Source organism: Bufo bufo, chromosome 5 (genome assembly GCF_905171765.1).
Source record: "Bufo bufo chromosome 5, aBufBuf1.1, whole genome shotgun sequence".
Classification (NCBI taxonomy): Eukaryota; Metazoa; Chordata; class Amphibia; order Anura; family Bufonidae; genus Bufo; species Bufo bufo.
In genome coordinates, this window is record NC_053393.1 from 283,062 (window position 1) to 298,489 (window position 15,428).

General features: G+C 55.2%; 1 protein-coding gene across 1 annotated transcript; it reads right to left on the reverse strand.

The window, feature by feature from the left end:
* Positions 1 to 1,079: 1,079 nt before the first annotated feature.
* On the reverse strand, positions 1,080 to 1,462 carry LOC121001469 (histone H2B type 2-F). Its single transcript, XM_040432543.1, has one exon. It carries the CDS (start codon positions 1,460 to 1,462, stop codon positions 1,082 to 1,084), a length of 381 nt encoding a protein of 126 aa, XP_040288477.1. The 3' UTR covers positions 1,080 to 1,081.
* Between the last annotated feature and the right edge of the window lie 13,966 nt (positions 1,463 to 15,428).

Below are 15,428 nucleotides of genomic sequence, written 5' to 3' on the forward strand. Positions count from 1 at the left end.
CTCTTTCAGGTCCGCCCATGCTCCATATAAAGGAGGGCTCTGGGCTGAGCAGTCACTGCTCTCTGCTCCTCACACCTAGAAGATGTCTGGTCGCGGTAAAGGAGGGAAAGGGCTCGGGAAAGGCGGCGCCAAGCGGCACAGGAAGGTGCTCCGTGATAACATCCAGGGCATCACCAAGCCTGCCATCCGCCGCCTAGCTCGCAGGGGAGGCGTCAAGCGCATCTCCGGCCTCATCTATGAGGAGACTCGCGGGGTGCTGAAAGTCTTCCTGGAGAACGTCATCCGGGACGCCGTCACCTACACCGAGCACGCCAAGAGGAAGACCGTCACCGCCATGGACGTGGTCTACGCGCTCAAGCGCCAGGGCCGCACTCTCTACGGCTTCGGGGGTTAATGCTGCCGCCTCCTCCGTCCTCACAGCACAAAGGCTCTTCTCAGAGCCGCCCACATCTTCCCGGGGAGGAGCTACAATTCCACTGAGGGGTTAACACCGCCCGCCCATCAGGAGATCAGCGGCGCCCTGTGCTCAGTACAGCCGGAGGTCTACATTACAGAAACCCCCCAATAATCTGTAAATCCCGAGCCCCGGGTGTTCTCCACCGCAGCTACGAGACGAGCTGTGCTCGGAGACTGAGGGGTTAATCCGTCCCGCCAATGAGCGGCGCTGGTACAGGTCACATGACCGGCTCCACCTGTAAATCAGCAGCTCAACTATAGGCGGGAAATTCAAACGAGGGACGAGATGCTGATCTCTCCCAGCCAATAGCAGAGCTCTGGACCCCGCAGCCGTTATGTGCCCGTAGGAGCCTCGTCCTCCTGTCCTGCACTGAGCGGCCGCACAGCCTCTCCCCAGGGAGCGCCACACTGAGGAGGATGATGGGAGTAGTGATCGGGCATGGAGGAGGAGGATGAGGGGAGCTTGTACTGTAACTTCCGATAGCGTTACCGCATCTCATCTAGCTGACAGGGAGGAAAACCGCAGCCACTGTGAGAACAACGGGGAGACCCGGGAGCAGCTCCGCTGGAGACAGGGTGGGGGCTCTGAGAAGAGCCTTTGGGTCCGGAGAGCGGGGGGCGGCGCTCACTTGGCGCTGGTGTACTTGGTGACGGCCTTGGTGCCCTCGGAGACGGCGTGCTTGGCCAGCTCTCCGGGCAGCAGCAGGCGCACGGCGGTCTGGATCTCCCGGGAGGTGATGGTGGAGCGCTTGTTGTAGTGAGCCAGGCGGGAGGCTTCCCCTGCGATGCGCTCGAAGATGTCGTTGACGAAGGAGTTCATGATGCCCATGGCCTTGGAGGAGATGCCGGTGTCGGGGTGGACCTGCTTCAGCACCTTGTAGACGTAGATGGCATAGCTCTCCTTCCTGCTCTTCCTCCGCTTCTTGCCGTCCTTCTTCTGGACCTTGGTGACGGCTTTCTTGGAGCCCTTCTTGGGCGCTGGGGCGGACTTGGCTGGATCGGGCATTCTGACTGAGGGCAAAATCTCGTCTGTTCTCCTCCTGCCACCGCGGCGGTATTTATACACGGGCCATGCAAATGAGCTGCTGCTGACTGCGCGCCGATCTACTGGAGGAGAGGGTCACGTGGTGTCTCCGCTTCTCCTAATTGGCAGCCTCACATCCATCCAGCTGAGCCGGGGGCGGAGCAAATAGAAGGCGGGGCTCACATACATCCATGCAGCAGAGCCGGGGGCGGAGCAACAGGAGAGGCGTGGCTCACATCCATCCAGCTGAGCCGGGGGCGGCGCGGGGCTCACATCCATCAATTCAGCAGAGCCGGGGGCGGAGCAGCAAGAAGGGAGGGGCTCACATTAATTCAGCTGCGCAGAAGGGGTGGTGCTCTCAGCCATCCATTCTGCTAAACCGGGGGGCGGAACTCACATCCATTCATTCAGATGAGCCGAGGGCGGAGCAAATAGAGAGGCGGGGCTCACATACATCCATTCAGCAGAGCCGGGGGCGGAGCAACAAGAGAGGCGTGGTTCACATACATCCATTCAGCAGAGCCGGGGGACGGAGCAAATAGAAGGGCGGGGCTCACATACATCCATTCAGCAGAGCCGGGGGCGGAGCAAAAGGAGGGGCGGGGCTCAAATACATCTATTCGGCGGAGCCCCAAGAGGGGCGGGACACACATCCATCAGGCATAGCCGGGGGCGGAGCAACGGGAGGGAAGGGGACCATATTTATCCATTCAGATGAGCCGGGGTGGAGCAACAGGAGGGACGGGGCTCACATCTATCCATCCATTTAGCAGAGCCGGGGGGCGGAGTATCAGGAGGGGAGGGGCTCACATCCATCCGGCAGAGCAGGGAGGCGGAGCAACAGGAGGGGAGGGGAACACATTCATCCATTCAGATGAGCCGGGGGCAGAGCAGCAGGAGGGGCGGGGCTCACATCCATCCATTTAGCAGAGCCGGGAGGCGGAGCAGCAGGAGGGGAGGAGCCTAGGTCAGCGTTCTCTCTCTGGTTGTAAAATGATCCCCTCATAACCCGACAGAACATTACGGGAGAAGATAGAGAATGAGGACTGCAACTCCCAGCATGTCTAGGACAAGAACTCTCATCAGAGCCAGACGATTGTTAGGAGACGCTAGAGCACAGCGCACAGTGAGCCCATCCTTGAGCTCCGCCCCCATCATGTCACGTGCTCAGTGTGACTATTCAGTCAGTCAGCCGTTATCCTCTGCTGAACTCCGCCCCGTCAGGTGACTGGTCACATGACGGAGACTTCAGCAGCAGCGGATTACTTCCTGGTTGTGGTAAGTAAGAAAGTAAAAGACAGAAGAGCTCGGTCTCTGTCCTCCACCAGTATACCTCAGTGTGCAGAGACCGAGCCCTTCTGTCCTCTGTACTCCCCCGTATACCTCAGTGTGCAGAGACCGAGCCCTTCTGTCCTCTGTACTCCCCGTATACCTCAGTGTGCAGAGACCGAGCCCTTCTGTCCTCTGTACTCCCCCAATACCTCAGTGTGCAGAGACCGAGCCCTTCTGTCCTCTGTACTCCCCCGTATACCTCAGTGTGCAGAGACCGAGCCCTTCTGTCCTCTGTACTCCCCCGTATACCTCAGTGTGCAGAGACCGAGCCCTTCTGTCCTCTGTACTCCCCCGTATACCTCAGTGTGCAGAGACCGAGCCCTTCTGTCCTCTGTACTCCCCCGTATACCTCAGTGTGCAGAGACCGAGCCCTTCTGTCCTCTGTACTCCCCCGTATACCTCAGTGTGCAGAGACCGAGCCCTTCTGTCCTCTGTACTCCCCCAATACCTCAGTGTGCAGAGACCGAGCCCTTCTGTCCTCTGTACTCCCCCGTATACCTCAGTGTGCAGAGACCGAGCCCTTCTGTCCTCTGTACTCCCCCGTATACCTCAGTGTGCAGAGACCGAGCCCTTCTGTCCTCTGTACTCCCCCGTATACCTCAGTGTGCAGAGACCGAGCCCTTCTGTCCTCTGTACTCCCCCGTATACCTCAGTGTGCAGAGACCGAGCCCTTCTGTCCTCTGTACTCCCCCGTATACCTCAGTGTGCAGAGACCGAGCCCTTCTGTCCTCTGTACTCCCCCGTATACCTCAGTGTGCAGAGACCGAGCCCTTCTGTCCTCTGTACTCCCCCGTATACCTCAGTGTGCAGAGACCGAGCCCTTCTGTCCTCTGTACTCCCCCGTATACCTCAGTGTGCAGAGACCGAGCCCTTCTGTCCTCTGTACTCCCCCGTATACCTCAGTGTGCAGAGACCGAGCCCTTCTGTACTCCCCCGTATACCTCAGTGTGCAGAGACCGAGCCCTTCTGTCCTCTGTACTCCCCCAGTATACCTCAGTGTGCAGAGACCGAGCCCTTCTGTCCTCTGTACTCCCCCGTATACCTCAGTGTGCAGAGACCGAGCCCTTCTGTCCTCTGTCCTCCACCAGTATACCTCAGTGTGCAGAGACCGAGCCCTTCTGTCCTCTGTACTCCCCCGTATACCTCAGTGTGCAGAGACCGAGCCCTTCTGTCCTCTGTACTCCCCCCGTATACCTCAGTGTGCAGAGACCGAGCCCTTCTGTCCTCTGTACTCCCCCCGTATACCTCAGTGTGCAGAGACCGAGCCCTTCTGTCCTCTGTACTCCCCCGTATACCTCAGTGTGCAGAGACCGAGCCCTTCTGTCCTCTGTACTCCCCCGTATACCTCAGTGTGCAGAGACCGAGCCCTTCTGTCCTCTGTACTCCCCTCGTATACCTCAGTGTGCAGAGACCGAGCCCTTCTGTCCTCTGTACTCCCCCTTATACCTCAGTGTGCAGAGACCGAGCCCTTCTGTCCTCTGTACTCCCCCCGTATACCTCAGTGTGCAGAGACCGAGCCCTTCTGTCCTCTGTACTCCCCCCTTATACCTCAGTGTGCAGAGACCGAGCCCTTCTGTCCTCTGTACTCCCCCCGTATACCTCAGTGTGCAGAGACCGAGCCCTTCTGTCCTCTGTACTCCCCTCGTATACCTCAGTGTGCAGAGACCGAGCCCTTCTGTACTCTGTACTCCCCCCGTATACCTCAGTGTGCAGAGACCGAGCTCTTCTGTCCTCTGTACTCCCCCTTATACCTCAGTGTGCAGAGACCGAGCCCTTCTGTCCTCTGTACTCCCCCCTATACCTCAGTGTGCAGAGACCAAGCCCTTCTGTCCTCTGTACTCCCCCGTATACCTCAGTGTGCAGAGACCGAGCCCTTCTGTCCTCTGTACTCCCCCGTATACCTCAGTGTGCAGAGACCGAGCCCTTCTGTCCTCTGTACTCCCCTCGTATACCTCAGTGTGCAGAGACCGAGCCCTTCTGTCCTCTGTACTCCCCCCGTATACCTCAGTGTGCAGAGACCGAGCCCTTCTGTCCTCTGTACTCCCCCTTATACCTCAGTGTGCAGAGACCGAGCCCTTCTGTCCTCTGTACTCCCCCCTATACCTCAGTGTGCAGAGACCGAGCCCTTCTGTCCTCTGTACTCCCCCGTATACCTCAGTGTGCAGAGACCGAGCCCTTCTGTCCTCTGTACTCCCCTCGTATACCTCAGTGTGCAGAGACCGAGCCCTTCTGTCCTCTGTACTCCCCCCGTATACCTCAGTGTGCAGAGACCGAGCCCTTCTGTCCTCTGTACTCCCCCTTATACCTCAGTGTGCAGAGACCGAGCCCTTCTGTCCTCTGTACTCCCCCCTATACCTCAGTGTGCAGAGACCAAGCCCTTCTGTCCTCTGTACTCCCCCTTATACCTCAGTGTGCAGAGACCGAGCCCTTCTGTCCTCTGTACTCCCCCCTATACCTCAGTGTGCAGAGACCAAGCCCTTCTGTCCTCTGTACTCCCCCGTATACCTCAGTGTGCAGAGACCGAGCCCTTCTGTCCTCTGTACTCCCCCGTATACCTCAGTGTGCAGAGACCGAGCCCTTCTTTTGTCCTCTGTACTCCCCCCGTATACCTCAGTGTGCAGAGACCGAGCCCTTCTGTCCTCTGTACTCCCCCCGTATACCTCAGTGTGCAGAGACCGAGCCCTTCTGTCCTCTGTACTCCCCCGTATACCTCAGTGTGCAGAGACCGAGCTCTTCTGTCCTCTGTACTCCCCCAGTATACCTCAGTGTGCAGAGACCGAGCCCTTCTGTCCTCTGTACTCCCCCTTATACCTCAGTGTGCAGAGACCGAGCCCTTCTGTCCTCTGTACTCCCCCTTATACCTCAGTGTGCAGAGACCGAGCCCTTCTGTCCTCTGTACTCCCCCTTATACCTCAGTGTGCAGAGACCGAGCCCTTCTGTCCTCTGTACTCCCCCTTATACCTCAGTGTGCAGAGACCGAGCCCTTCTGTCCTCTGTACTCCCCCCGTATACCTCAGTGTGCAGAGACCGAGCCCTTCTGTCCTCTGTACTTCCCCCGTATACCTCAGTGTGCAGAGACCGAGCCCTTCTGTCCTCTGTACTCCCCCTTATACCTCAGTGTGCAGAGACCGAGCCCTTCTGTCCTCTGTACTCCCCCTTATACCTCAGTGTGCAGAGACCGAGCCCTTCTGTCCTCTGTACTCCCCCCGTATACCTCAGTGTGCAGAGACCGAGCCCTTCTGTCCTCTGTACTCCCCCTTATACCTCAGTGTGCAGAGACCGAGCCCTTCTGTCCTCTGTACTCCCCCGTATACCTCAGTGTGCAGAGACCGAGCCCTTCTTCTGTCCTCTGTACTCCCCCCCGTATACCTCAGTGTGCAGAGACCGAGCCCTTCTGTCCTCTGTACTCCCCCCGTATACCTCAGTGTGCAGAGACCGAGCCCTTCTGTCCTCTGTACTCCCCCCGTATACCTCAGTGTGCAGAGACCGAGCCCTTCTTCTGTCTTCTGTACTCCCCCGTATACCTCAGTGTGCAGAGACCGAGCCCTTCTGTCCTCTGTACTCCCTCGTATACCTCAGTGTGCAGAGACCGAGCCCTTCTGTCCTCTGTACTCCCCCCGTATACCTCAGTGTGCAGAGACCGAGCCCTTCTGTCCTCTGTACTCCCCCCGTATACCTCAGTGTGCAGAGACCGAGCCCTTCTGTACTCCCCCGTATACCTCAGTGTGCAGAGACCGAGCCCTTCTGTCCTCTGTACTCCCCCGTATACCTCAGTGTGCAGAGACCGAGCCCTTCTGTCCTCTGTACTCCCCCCGTATACCTCAGTGTGCAGAGACTGAGCCCTTCTGTCCTCTGTACTCCCCCAGTATACCTCAGAGGACAGAAGGGCTCGGTCTCTGCACACTGAGGTATACGGGGGAGTACAGAGGACAGAAGGGCTCGGTCTCTGCACACTGAGGTATAGGGGGAGTACAAAGGACAGAAGGGCTCGGTCTCTGCACACTGAGGTATACGGGGGAGTACAGAGGACAGAAGGGCTCAGTCTCTGCACACTGCGGTATACGGGGGAGTACAGAGGACAGAAGGGCTCGGTCTCTGCACACTGAGGTATACGGGGGAGTACAGAGGACAGAAGGGCTCGGTCTCTGCACACTGAGGTATAGGGGGAGTACAGAGGACAGAAGGGCTCGGTCTCTGCACACTGAGGTATACGAGGGAGTACAGAGGACAGAAGGGCTCGGTCTCTGCACACTGAGGTATACGAGGGAGTACAGAGGACAGAAGGGCTCGGTCTCTGCACACTGAGGTATACGGGGGGGAGTACAGAGGACAGAAGGGCTCGGTCTCTGCACACTGAGGTATAAGGGGGAGTACAGAGGACAGAAGGGCTCGGTCTCTGCACACTGAGGTATAAGGGGGAGTACAGAGGACAGAAGGGCTCGGTCTCTGCAAACTGAGGTATACGGGGGGAGTACAGAGGACAGAAGGGCTCGGTCTCTGCACACTGAGGTATACGGGGGGGGGGAAGAGTACAGAGGACAGAAGGGCTCGGTCTCTGCACACTGTACTCCCCCAGTATACCTCAGAGACCGAGCCCTTCTGTCCTCTGTACTCCCCCCCCCCCCCCCCCCGTATACCTCAGTGTGCAGAGACCGAGCCCTTCTGTCCTCTGAGGTATACTGGGGGAGTACAGAGGACAGAAGGGCTCGGTCTCTGCACACTGAGGTATACGGGGGAGTACAGAGGACAGAAGGCCTCGGTCTCCGCACACTGAGGTATACGGGGAGGGGAGTACAGAGGACAGAAGGGCTCGGTCTCTGCACACTGAGGTATACTGGGGGAGTACAGTGTGCAGAGAACGAGCCCTTCTGTCCTCTGTACTCCCCCCCCGTATACCTCAGTGTGCAGAGACCGAGCCCTTCTGTCCTCTGTACTCCCCCGTATACCTCAGTGTGCAGAGACCGAGCCCTTCTGTCCTCTGTACTCCCCCGTATACCTCAGTGTGCAGAGACCGAGCCCTTCTGTACTCCCCCGTATACCTCAGTGTGCAGAGACCGAGCCCTTCTGTCCTCTGTACTCCCCCGTATACCTCAGTGTGCAGAGACCGAGCCCTTCTGTACTCCCCCGTATACCTCAGTGTGCAGAGACCGAGCCCTTCTGTCCTCTGTACTCCCCCGTATACCTCAGTGTGCAGAGACCGAGCCCTTCTGTACTCCCCCGTATACCTCAGTGTGCAGAGACCGAGCCCTTCTGTCCTCTGTACTCCCCCGTATACCTCAGTGTGCAGAGACCGAGCCCTTCTGTACTCCCCCGTATACCTCAGTGTGCAGAGACCGAGCCCTTCTGTCCTCTGTACTCCCCCGTATACCTCAGTGTGCAGAGACCGAGCCCTTCTGTCCTCTGTACTCCCCCGTATACCTCAGTGTGCAGAGACCGAGCCCTTCTGTCCTCTGTACTCCCCCGTATACCTCAGTGTGCAGAGACCGAGCCCTTCTGTACTCCCCCGTATACCTCAGTGTGCAGAGACCGAGCCCTTCTGTCCTCTGTACTCCCCCCGTATACCTCAGTGTGCAGAGACCGAGCCCTTCTGTCCTCTGTACTCCCCCGTATACCTCAGTGTGCAGAGACCGAGCCCTTCTGTCCTCTGTACTCCCCCGTATACCTCAGTGTGCAGAGACCGAGCCCTTCTGTCCTCTGAGGTACTGAGGTATACTGGGGGAGTACAGAGGACAGAAGGGCTCGGTCTCTGCACACTGAGGTATACGGGGGGGGGAGTACAGAGGACAGAAGGGCTCTGTCTCTGCACACTAAGGTATACTGGGGGAGTACAGTGTGCAGAGACCGAGCCCTTCTGTCCTCTGTACTCCCCCCCCCCCCCCCCCCCCCCGTATACCTCAGTGTGCAGAGACCGAGCCCTTCTGTCCTCTGTACTCCCCCGTATACCTCAGTGTGCAGAGACCGAGCTCTTCTGTCCTCTGTACTCCCCCCGTATACCTCAGTGTGCAGAGACCGAGCCCTTCTGTCCTCTGTACTCCCCCTATACCTCAGTGTGCAGAGACCGAGCCCTTCTGTCCTCTGCACACTGAGGTATACAGGGGAGTACAGAGACCGAGCCCTTCTGTCCTCTGTACTCCCCCGTATACCTCAGTGTGCAGAGACCGAGCCCTTCTGTACTCCCCTGTATACCTCAGTGTGCAGAGACCGAGCCCTTCTGTCCTCTGTACTCCCCCCGTATACCTCAGTGTGCAGAGACCGAGCCCTTCTGTCCTCTGTACTCCCCCCGTATACCTCAGTGTGCAGAGACCGAGCCCTTCTGTCCTCTGTACTCCCCCCGTATACCTCAGTGTGCAGAGACCGAGCCCTTCTGTCCTCTGTACTCCCCCCGTATACCTCAGTGTGCAGAGACCGAGCCCTTCTGTCCTCTGTACTCCCCCGTATACCTCAGTGTGCAGAGACCGAGCCCTTCTGTCCTCTGTACTCCCCCGTATACCTCAGTGTGCAGAGACCGAGCTCTTCTGTCCTCTGTACTCCCCCTGTATACCTCAGTGTGCAGAGACCGAGCCCTTCTGTCCTCTGTACTCCCCCTATACCTCAGTGTGCAGAGACCAAGCCCTTCTGTCCTCTGTACTCCCCCGTATACCTCAGTGTGCAGAGACCGAGCCCTTCTGTCCTCTGTACTCCCCCGTATACCTCAGTGTGCAGAGACCGAGCCCTTCTGTCCTCTGTACTCCCCCTTATACCTCAGTGTGCAGAGACCGAGCCCTTCTGTCCTCTGCACACTGAGGTATACTGGGGGAGTACAGAAGGGCTCGGTCTCTGCACACTGAGGTATACTGGGGGAGTACAGAGGACAGAAGGTCTCGGTCTCTGCACACTGAGGTATACTGGGGGAGTACAGAGGACAGAAGGGCTCGGTCTCTGCACACTGAGGTATACGGGGGGAGTACAGAGGACAGAAGGGCTCGGTCTCTGCACACTGAGGTATACTGGGGGAGTACAGAGGAGAGAAGGGCTCAGTCTCTGCACACTGAGGTATACGGGGGGAGGACAGAAGGGCTCGGTCTCTGCACACTGAGGTATACGGGGGGAGGACAGAAGGGCTCGGTCTCTGCACACTGAGGTATACGGGGGAGTACAGAGGACAGAAGGGCTCGGTCTCTGCACACTGAGGTATACGGGGGGGGAGTACAGAGGACAGAAGGGCTCGTTCTCTGCACACTGTACTCCCCCAGTATACCTCAGTGTGCAGAGACCGAGCCCTTCTGTCCTCTGTACTCCCCTCCCCGTATACCTCAGTGTGCGGAGACCGAGGCCTTCTGTCCTCTGTACTCCCCCGTATACCTCAGTGTGCAGAGACCGAGCCCTTCTGTCCTCTGTACTCCCCCCGTATACCTCGGTCTCTGCACACTGAGGTATACGGGGGGGGGGGGGGAGTACAGAGGACAGAAGGGCTCGGTCTCTGAGGTATACTGGGGGAGTACAGTGTGCAGAGACCGAGCCCTTCTGTCCTCTGTACTCTTCCCCCCCCCCCGTATACCTCAGTGTGCAGAGACCGAGCCCTTCTGTCCTCTGTACTCCCCCCGTATACCTCAGTTTGCAGAGACCGAGCCCTTCTGTCCTCTGTACTCCCCCTTATACCTCAGTGTGCAGAGACCGAGCCCTTCTGTCCTCTGTCCTCCCCCTTATACCTCAGTGTGCAGAGACCGAGCCCTTCTGTCCTCTGTACTCCCCCCCGTATACCTCAGTGTGCAGAGACCGAGCCCTTCTGTCCTCTGTACTCCCTCGTATACCTCAGTGTGCAGAGACCGAGCCCTTCTGTCCTCTGTACTCCCTCGTATACCTCAGTGTGCAGAGACCGAGCCCTTCTGTCCTCTGTACTCCCCCTATACCTCAGTGTGCAGAGACCGAGCCCTTCTGTCCTCTGTACTCCCCCGTATACCTCAGTGTGCAGAGACCGAGCCCTTCTGTCCTCTGTACTCCCCCGTATACCGCAGTGTGCAGAGACTGAGCCCTTCTGTCCTCTGTACTCCCCCGTATACCTCAGTGTGCAGAGACCGAGCCCTTCTGTCCTTTGTACTCCCCCTATACCTCAGTGTGCAGAGACCGAGCCCTTCTGTCCTCTGTACTCCCCCGTATACCTCAGTGTGCAGAGACCGAGCCCTTCTGTCCTCTGAGGTATACTGGGGGAGTACAGAGGACAGAAGGGCTCAGTCTCTGCACACTGAGGTATACGGGGGGAGTACAGAGGACAGAAGGGCTCGGTCTCTGCACACTGAGGTATACGGGGGAGTACAGAGGACAGAAGGGCTCGGTCTCTGCACACTGAGGTATAGGGGGAGTACAAAGGACAGAAGGGCTCGGTCTCTGCACACTGAGGTATACGGGGGAGTACAGAGGACAGAAGGGCTCGGTCTCTGCACACTGAGGTATACTGGGGGAGTACAGAGGACAGAAGGTCTCGGTCTCTGCACACTGAGGTATACTGGGGGAGTACAGAGGAGAGAAGGGCTCAGTCTCTGCACACTGAGGTATACGGGGGGAGGACAGAAGGGCTCGGTCTCTGCACACTGAGGTATAGGGGAAGAAGCACAGCCGTGGACAAGATCACATCCATTAAATTGAATCCTGCATGGATCCCACAGGACTTGTCCGTACCTTGGCCAGGGTAGAGAGGTATACCAGCCGCACCGCGCCATTGTTAAACTCCAGCGCAGTTTGTGCTTTTCTTTGCCATTTCCCAATGTTTTGGGGCCTCCCCAAAGAAAAAAAAAAAAAAAGTAATAAAAATGAAAGCCAAAAAAATAAATAAATGTTGGCTTTCTCCTCCGCCTCGGACCTCCTCCTGGCTCAAAATCATTATTTGTGATATTGGCAGAGTAGAGAAGTTTACCGGCCTCACCCCAAAAAATGGATAAAGGTGACACACAGAATTAACAGAAGAAAAAAAAAGGTGTTTAGTGTTGAGCGAACTTGTGTTTTAAGTTTGGCGTCTAAAGTTCAGGTTCAGGTTATAGAAGAATCGCGTTATGGATTCCGCTACCACGGACCATAACGGACTTTAGAATCCATAACGCGATTCTTCGATTACCCGAATCTGAACTTTAGATGCCGATCTTAAAACACAAGTTTGCTCAACACTAAAGGTGTTGACTTCCTCCACCTCCTCCGTCTCTTGCACCTACACCGCCACGTCTACAGCAACGTCCTACTCCATTTGGACCTCCGCTTCTTGGTTCAAAATGATTATTTTTAAAATTTTATGTATTTTGTTATTTTAAGTCACTTCTCTATCCATTTGTTTGCAGGGCAATTGTCCTGCCCTTGCCACCATGTTGGTTCCTTTTGCAGCCCTCTAGCCCTTTTTTATGACTTATTTACACCAATTTTTCAGCCCCAAAGTTTGGGTCCCCATTGACTTCAGTGGGTTTCGGGATCAAGTTTGGTATCCGAATCGAACTTTGAAACAAAGTTCGGCTGAACCCGAACATCCACCATTCCGCTCATCACTAATCATAACGACAGATGCCAGCCGCTGGGGTCGGGGCCTCACTTTCTACAAATGTCAACACAGGGAGCCTGGGAGCCAGTTTACAAACCAGTGTCATCCAGTTACAGAGAGTTACGAGCAGTATGGGAGGCCCAGAGAAGGAAGCGCAGTACTTAGAGTATAAAGAGATCTGGTGGCTCACTCTGTCGATAACTAAGGAATGGGTGCTGCTACGCCTAATGACTCGCCCAGTCAGAAAGGAATGTGAAGGCTGGGGTCCAGGTGGGGAGTGTCCAGCCTTTGCAAATATTTTTGTTATATGAACCGTCAAGGAGGCACCAGGACCCAAATTTTACTAATATTGTCAGATGAGATTTTCCGCTGGGAGGAGCAAAACATTGTGGGGGTCATTTATTAAGAATTAAAAACCCCTATATCTGGCAGCGGATTTGTCGTAGTTATGAAAAGGCGTAGTAAGCCTCTACGTAACTTCAGCATATCCAGCGGCAGTCTAGAAAATGGTGAATGAGACCCTAACCCTGCCAGCCCTTCCCCTCCCACGCCACAACTACTTTTTTTAGACTTGTCATGAGCGGGGAAAAGTTGCAGATTTCTGCCACAATCTGCACCAGAAATATGCCTAATATAGTAAATGACCCCCAGTGTCTTTGACAGTGATTTATCTGAAAGCTGCAGACAGAATAAAAGCAAACTCCGGGAGAATGGAGTCTCAAAAACGAGATGTTTGGGATACTAATCCAAAAGTGGGGTCTCCCACAGATGGATCTTTTTGCGTGCCCCAAGGATGCAAAACTTCCCCAATACTTCCCCTTGGACTCAAATGACAGATTGTGCTTTGATGATCCCAACACCGAGGGTGTTGGGGAAAGTTCGATAAGAAAAAGCAAACATTGTCCTAACTGACCCAATCAGTCCTGGTATCCCCTTCTGACCTCAATGGTGATACAGGAACCTCGGAAAATGTCTTGGAGTCGGGATGTGTTGACACAGGGGCCAATTTACCGTCCTCAAGTAGGCAGGTTGCATCTGGCGGCGTGGATCCTGAGAGGATGATCTTGAAATATAAGGGCCTCTCAAAAAGAATCCTAGACGCTATGAGGGTCATATATAGTGTTTTAGACTCCGGTCTTAATAAGCCCCTGCGCTGGCAGTGGTTCTGCTGAAGTTATGGACAGGTGCCAACTACAGTTTACCGGACACCTGGATTTTCGCGTTCGACGAGTTCGGCCGACCTTCACAAAAAAGTTCGAGTTCGGGACCTAAACTTGACCCCGAACGCCATTGAAGTCAATGTGGACCCAAACTTTTGAGCACTAAAATGGCTGTAAAAATGTCATTGAAAGGGCTAGAGGGCTGCAAATGGCGTCAAAATGTGGTTAAGAGCCTGGCAAGTGCACTGCAAACAAATGTGGATCGGGAAATGACTTCAAATAACATAAAATACGTAAAAATAAAAAATAATCTTGATCTAGGAGGACGAGGTCCATATGGAGTAGGAGGTTGAGGAGGCGGTGGATGTGGCGGTGTAGGTGGAAGCGGCGGTGGAGGAGGAAGAGGAGGAGGTAGCCTACACTGCTTTTTGGTTCTAAATTTATTAAAACAAATTTTAATTAGGGTACACCCCAAAACATTAGGAAATATGACCTGTGATAACGCCCTCCAGCCGTGCTAAACACACGTTCAGACAATACACCGGCTGCAGGGCAGGCCAGCACCTCCAAGGGGTAAAGGGCAAGCTCAGGCCATGTGCCCAATTTGGAGACCCAGAAGTTGCAGGGGCTGACCCCTGTCAGTCAGTTCATGTAGGCGTGTGCACACTTACTGCTCCACCATGTTGCACGTCCCCGTGATGTCCACCATCCATTTGGATATCTGCTCTATCAAGTTTCCATGTTCTTTTCTGCGTCTACCATGGTGATCGCGGTTAGCGGCGAATCAGGGTTCCACGCCAGAGAGGGAGCGTGAGAAAGAGACCACATCCAAGGGAGGTCAATGGATGAAATTAAATGTAATCAAGTGGAGACAAAAGTATTGAAGCAGAAGCTTCCAAGTTAAGGAGGGGGCGCGCGGCAATTACCCACTCCCGACTCGGGGAGGTAGTGACTGTAAATAACAATACAGGACTCTTAAAGGGGTATTCCCATCACAATGATCACTGTTAAATCTGTTAATGATTTGACTGTGATCATTTTTGTAAATACATTTAATTACCCAATTCCCACCCTTTTTGAGAAAATAAGTCTCCTCCTGCCTGATCGTTGTCTTTCGTCTCCCCTGGTTACGGCCACCTCTCCTGTCGAATTCCGCCAGGCCGCGCTTGCGCAGAAGACTGAAGATTTTCTCCCGGCTGGACCACGCAATTTCCTGAACGCGCACGTGCCATGATGACTTCTTCCTGGCCAGTATAGTACAGAGCCACGAACACGCACACCGGCTCTGTACTATACAGGCCAGGAAGAAGTCACCATGGCACATGCGCGGCGGCGTGCGCGTTCAGGACATTGCCCGGCCGGGAGAAAATCTTCTGCGCAAGCGCGCCCCGGCCGGGGGAAGAATCCAGGAAGTGAACATCGCGCTCAATGAAGGTAAGTATGAAAAGTGAAGATGGGAATACCCCTTTAAGATGCCCTGTTATTGGAATGAGTAATAAAAAATTACCGGGAATGTCACTGCGGTATTTAGGATTTGGAAACGTTGTACAGGAGAGGCCTGCTGCCGCTTTGTTGACTCTAGAGAACTTCTGCCTGATCGCACGTCCCCGTGATGTTCACCATCCAATTGGATATCTTCTCTATCAAGTTTCGATGTTCATTTATGTCCCTACCATAGTGATCGCGGTTAGCGGCGAATCAGGGTTCCACGCCGGAGGGGAGCGTGAGAAAGAGAGACCACATCCAAGGGAGGTCAATTGTTTCAAATAAAATATGATCGAGCGGAAATACGGAACAAATCATTGACGCGCAAAAGTGGGACAACTTGATAAAGTTTAAGCATTGAATGAAAGGAGGGGCGCGCTTCAATTAATGAAGAATTTATTAAATGTTATCCCTGTCACCTCTGCGGAGCGGGGGTTTATTCACGTCCAAAATTGTATAATGTCAACCCAAG

Coding starts and splice junctions, on each gene's coding strand:
- LOC121001469 (XM_040432543.1), bottom strand. CDS start 1,462: ATGCCCGATCCAGCCAAGTCCGCCCCAGCGCCCAAGAAGGGCTCCAAG.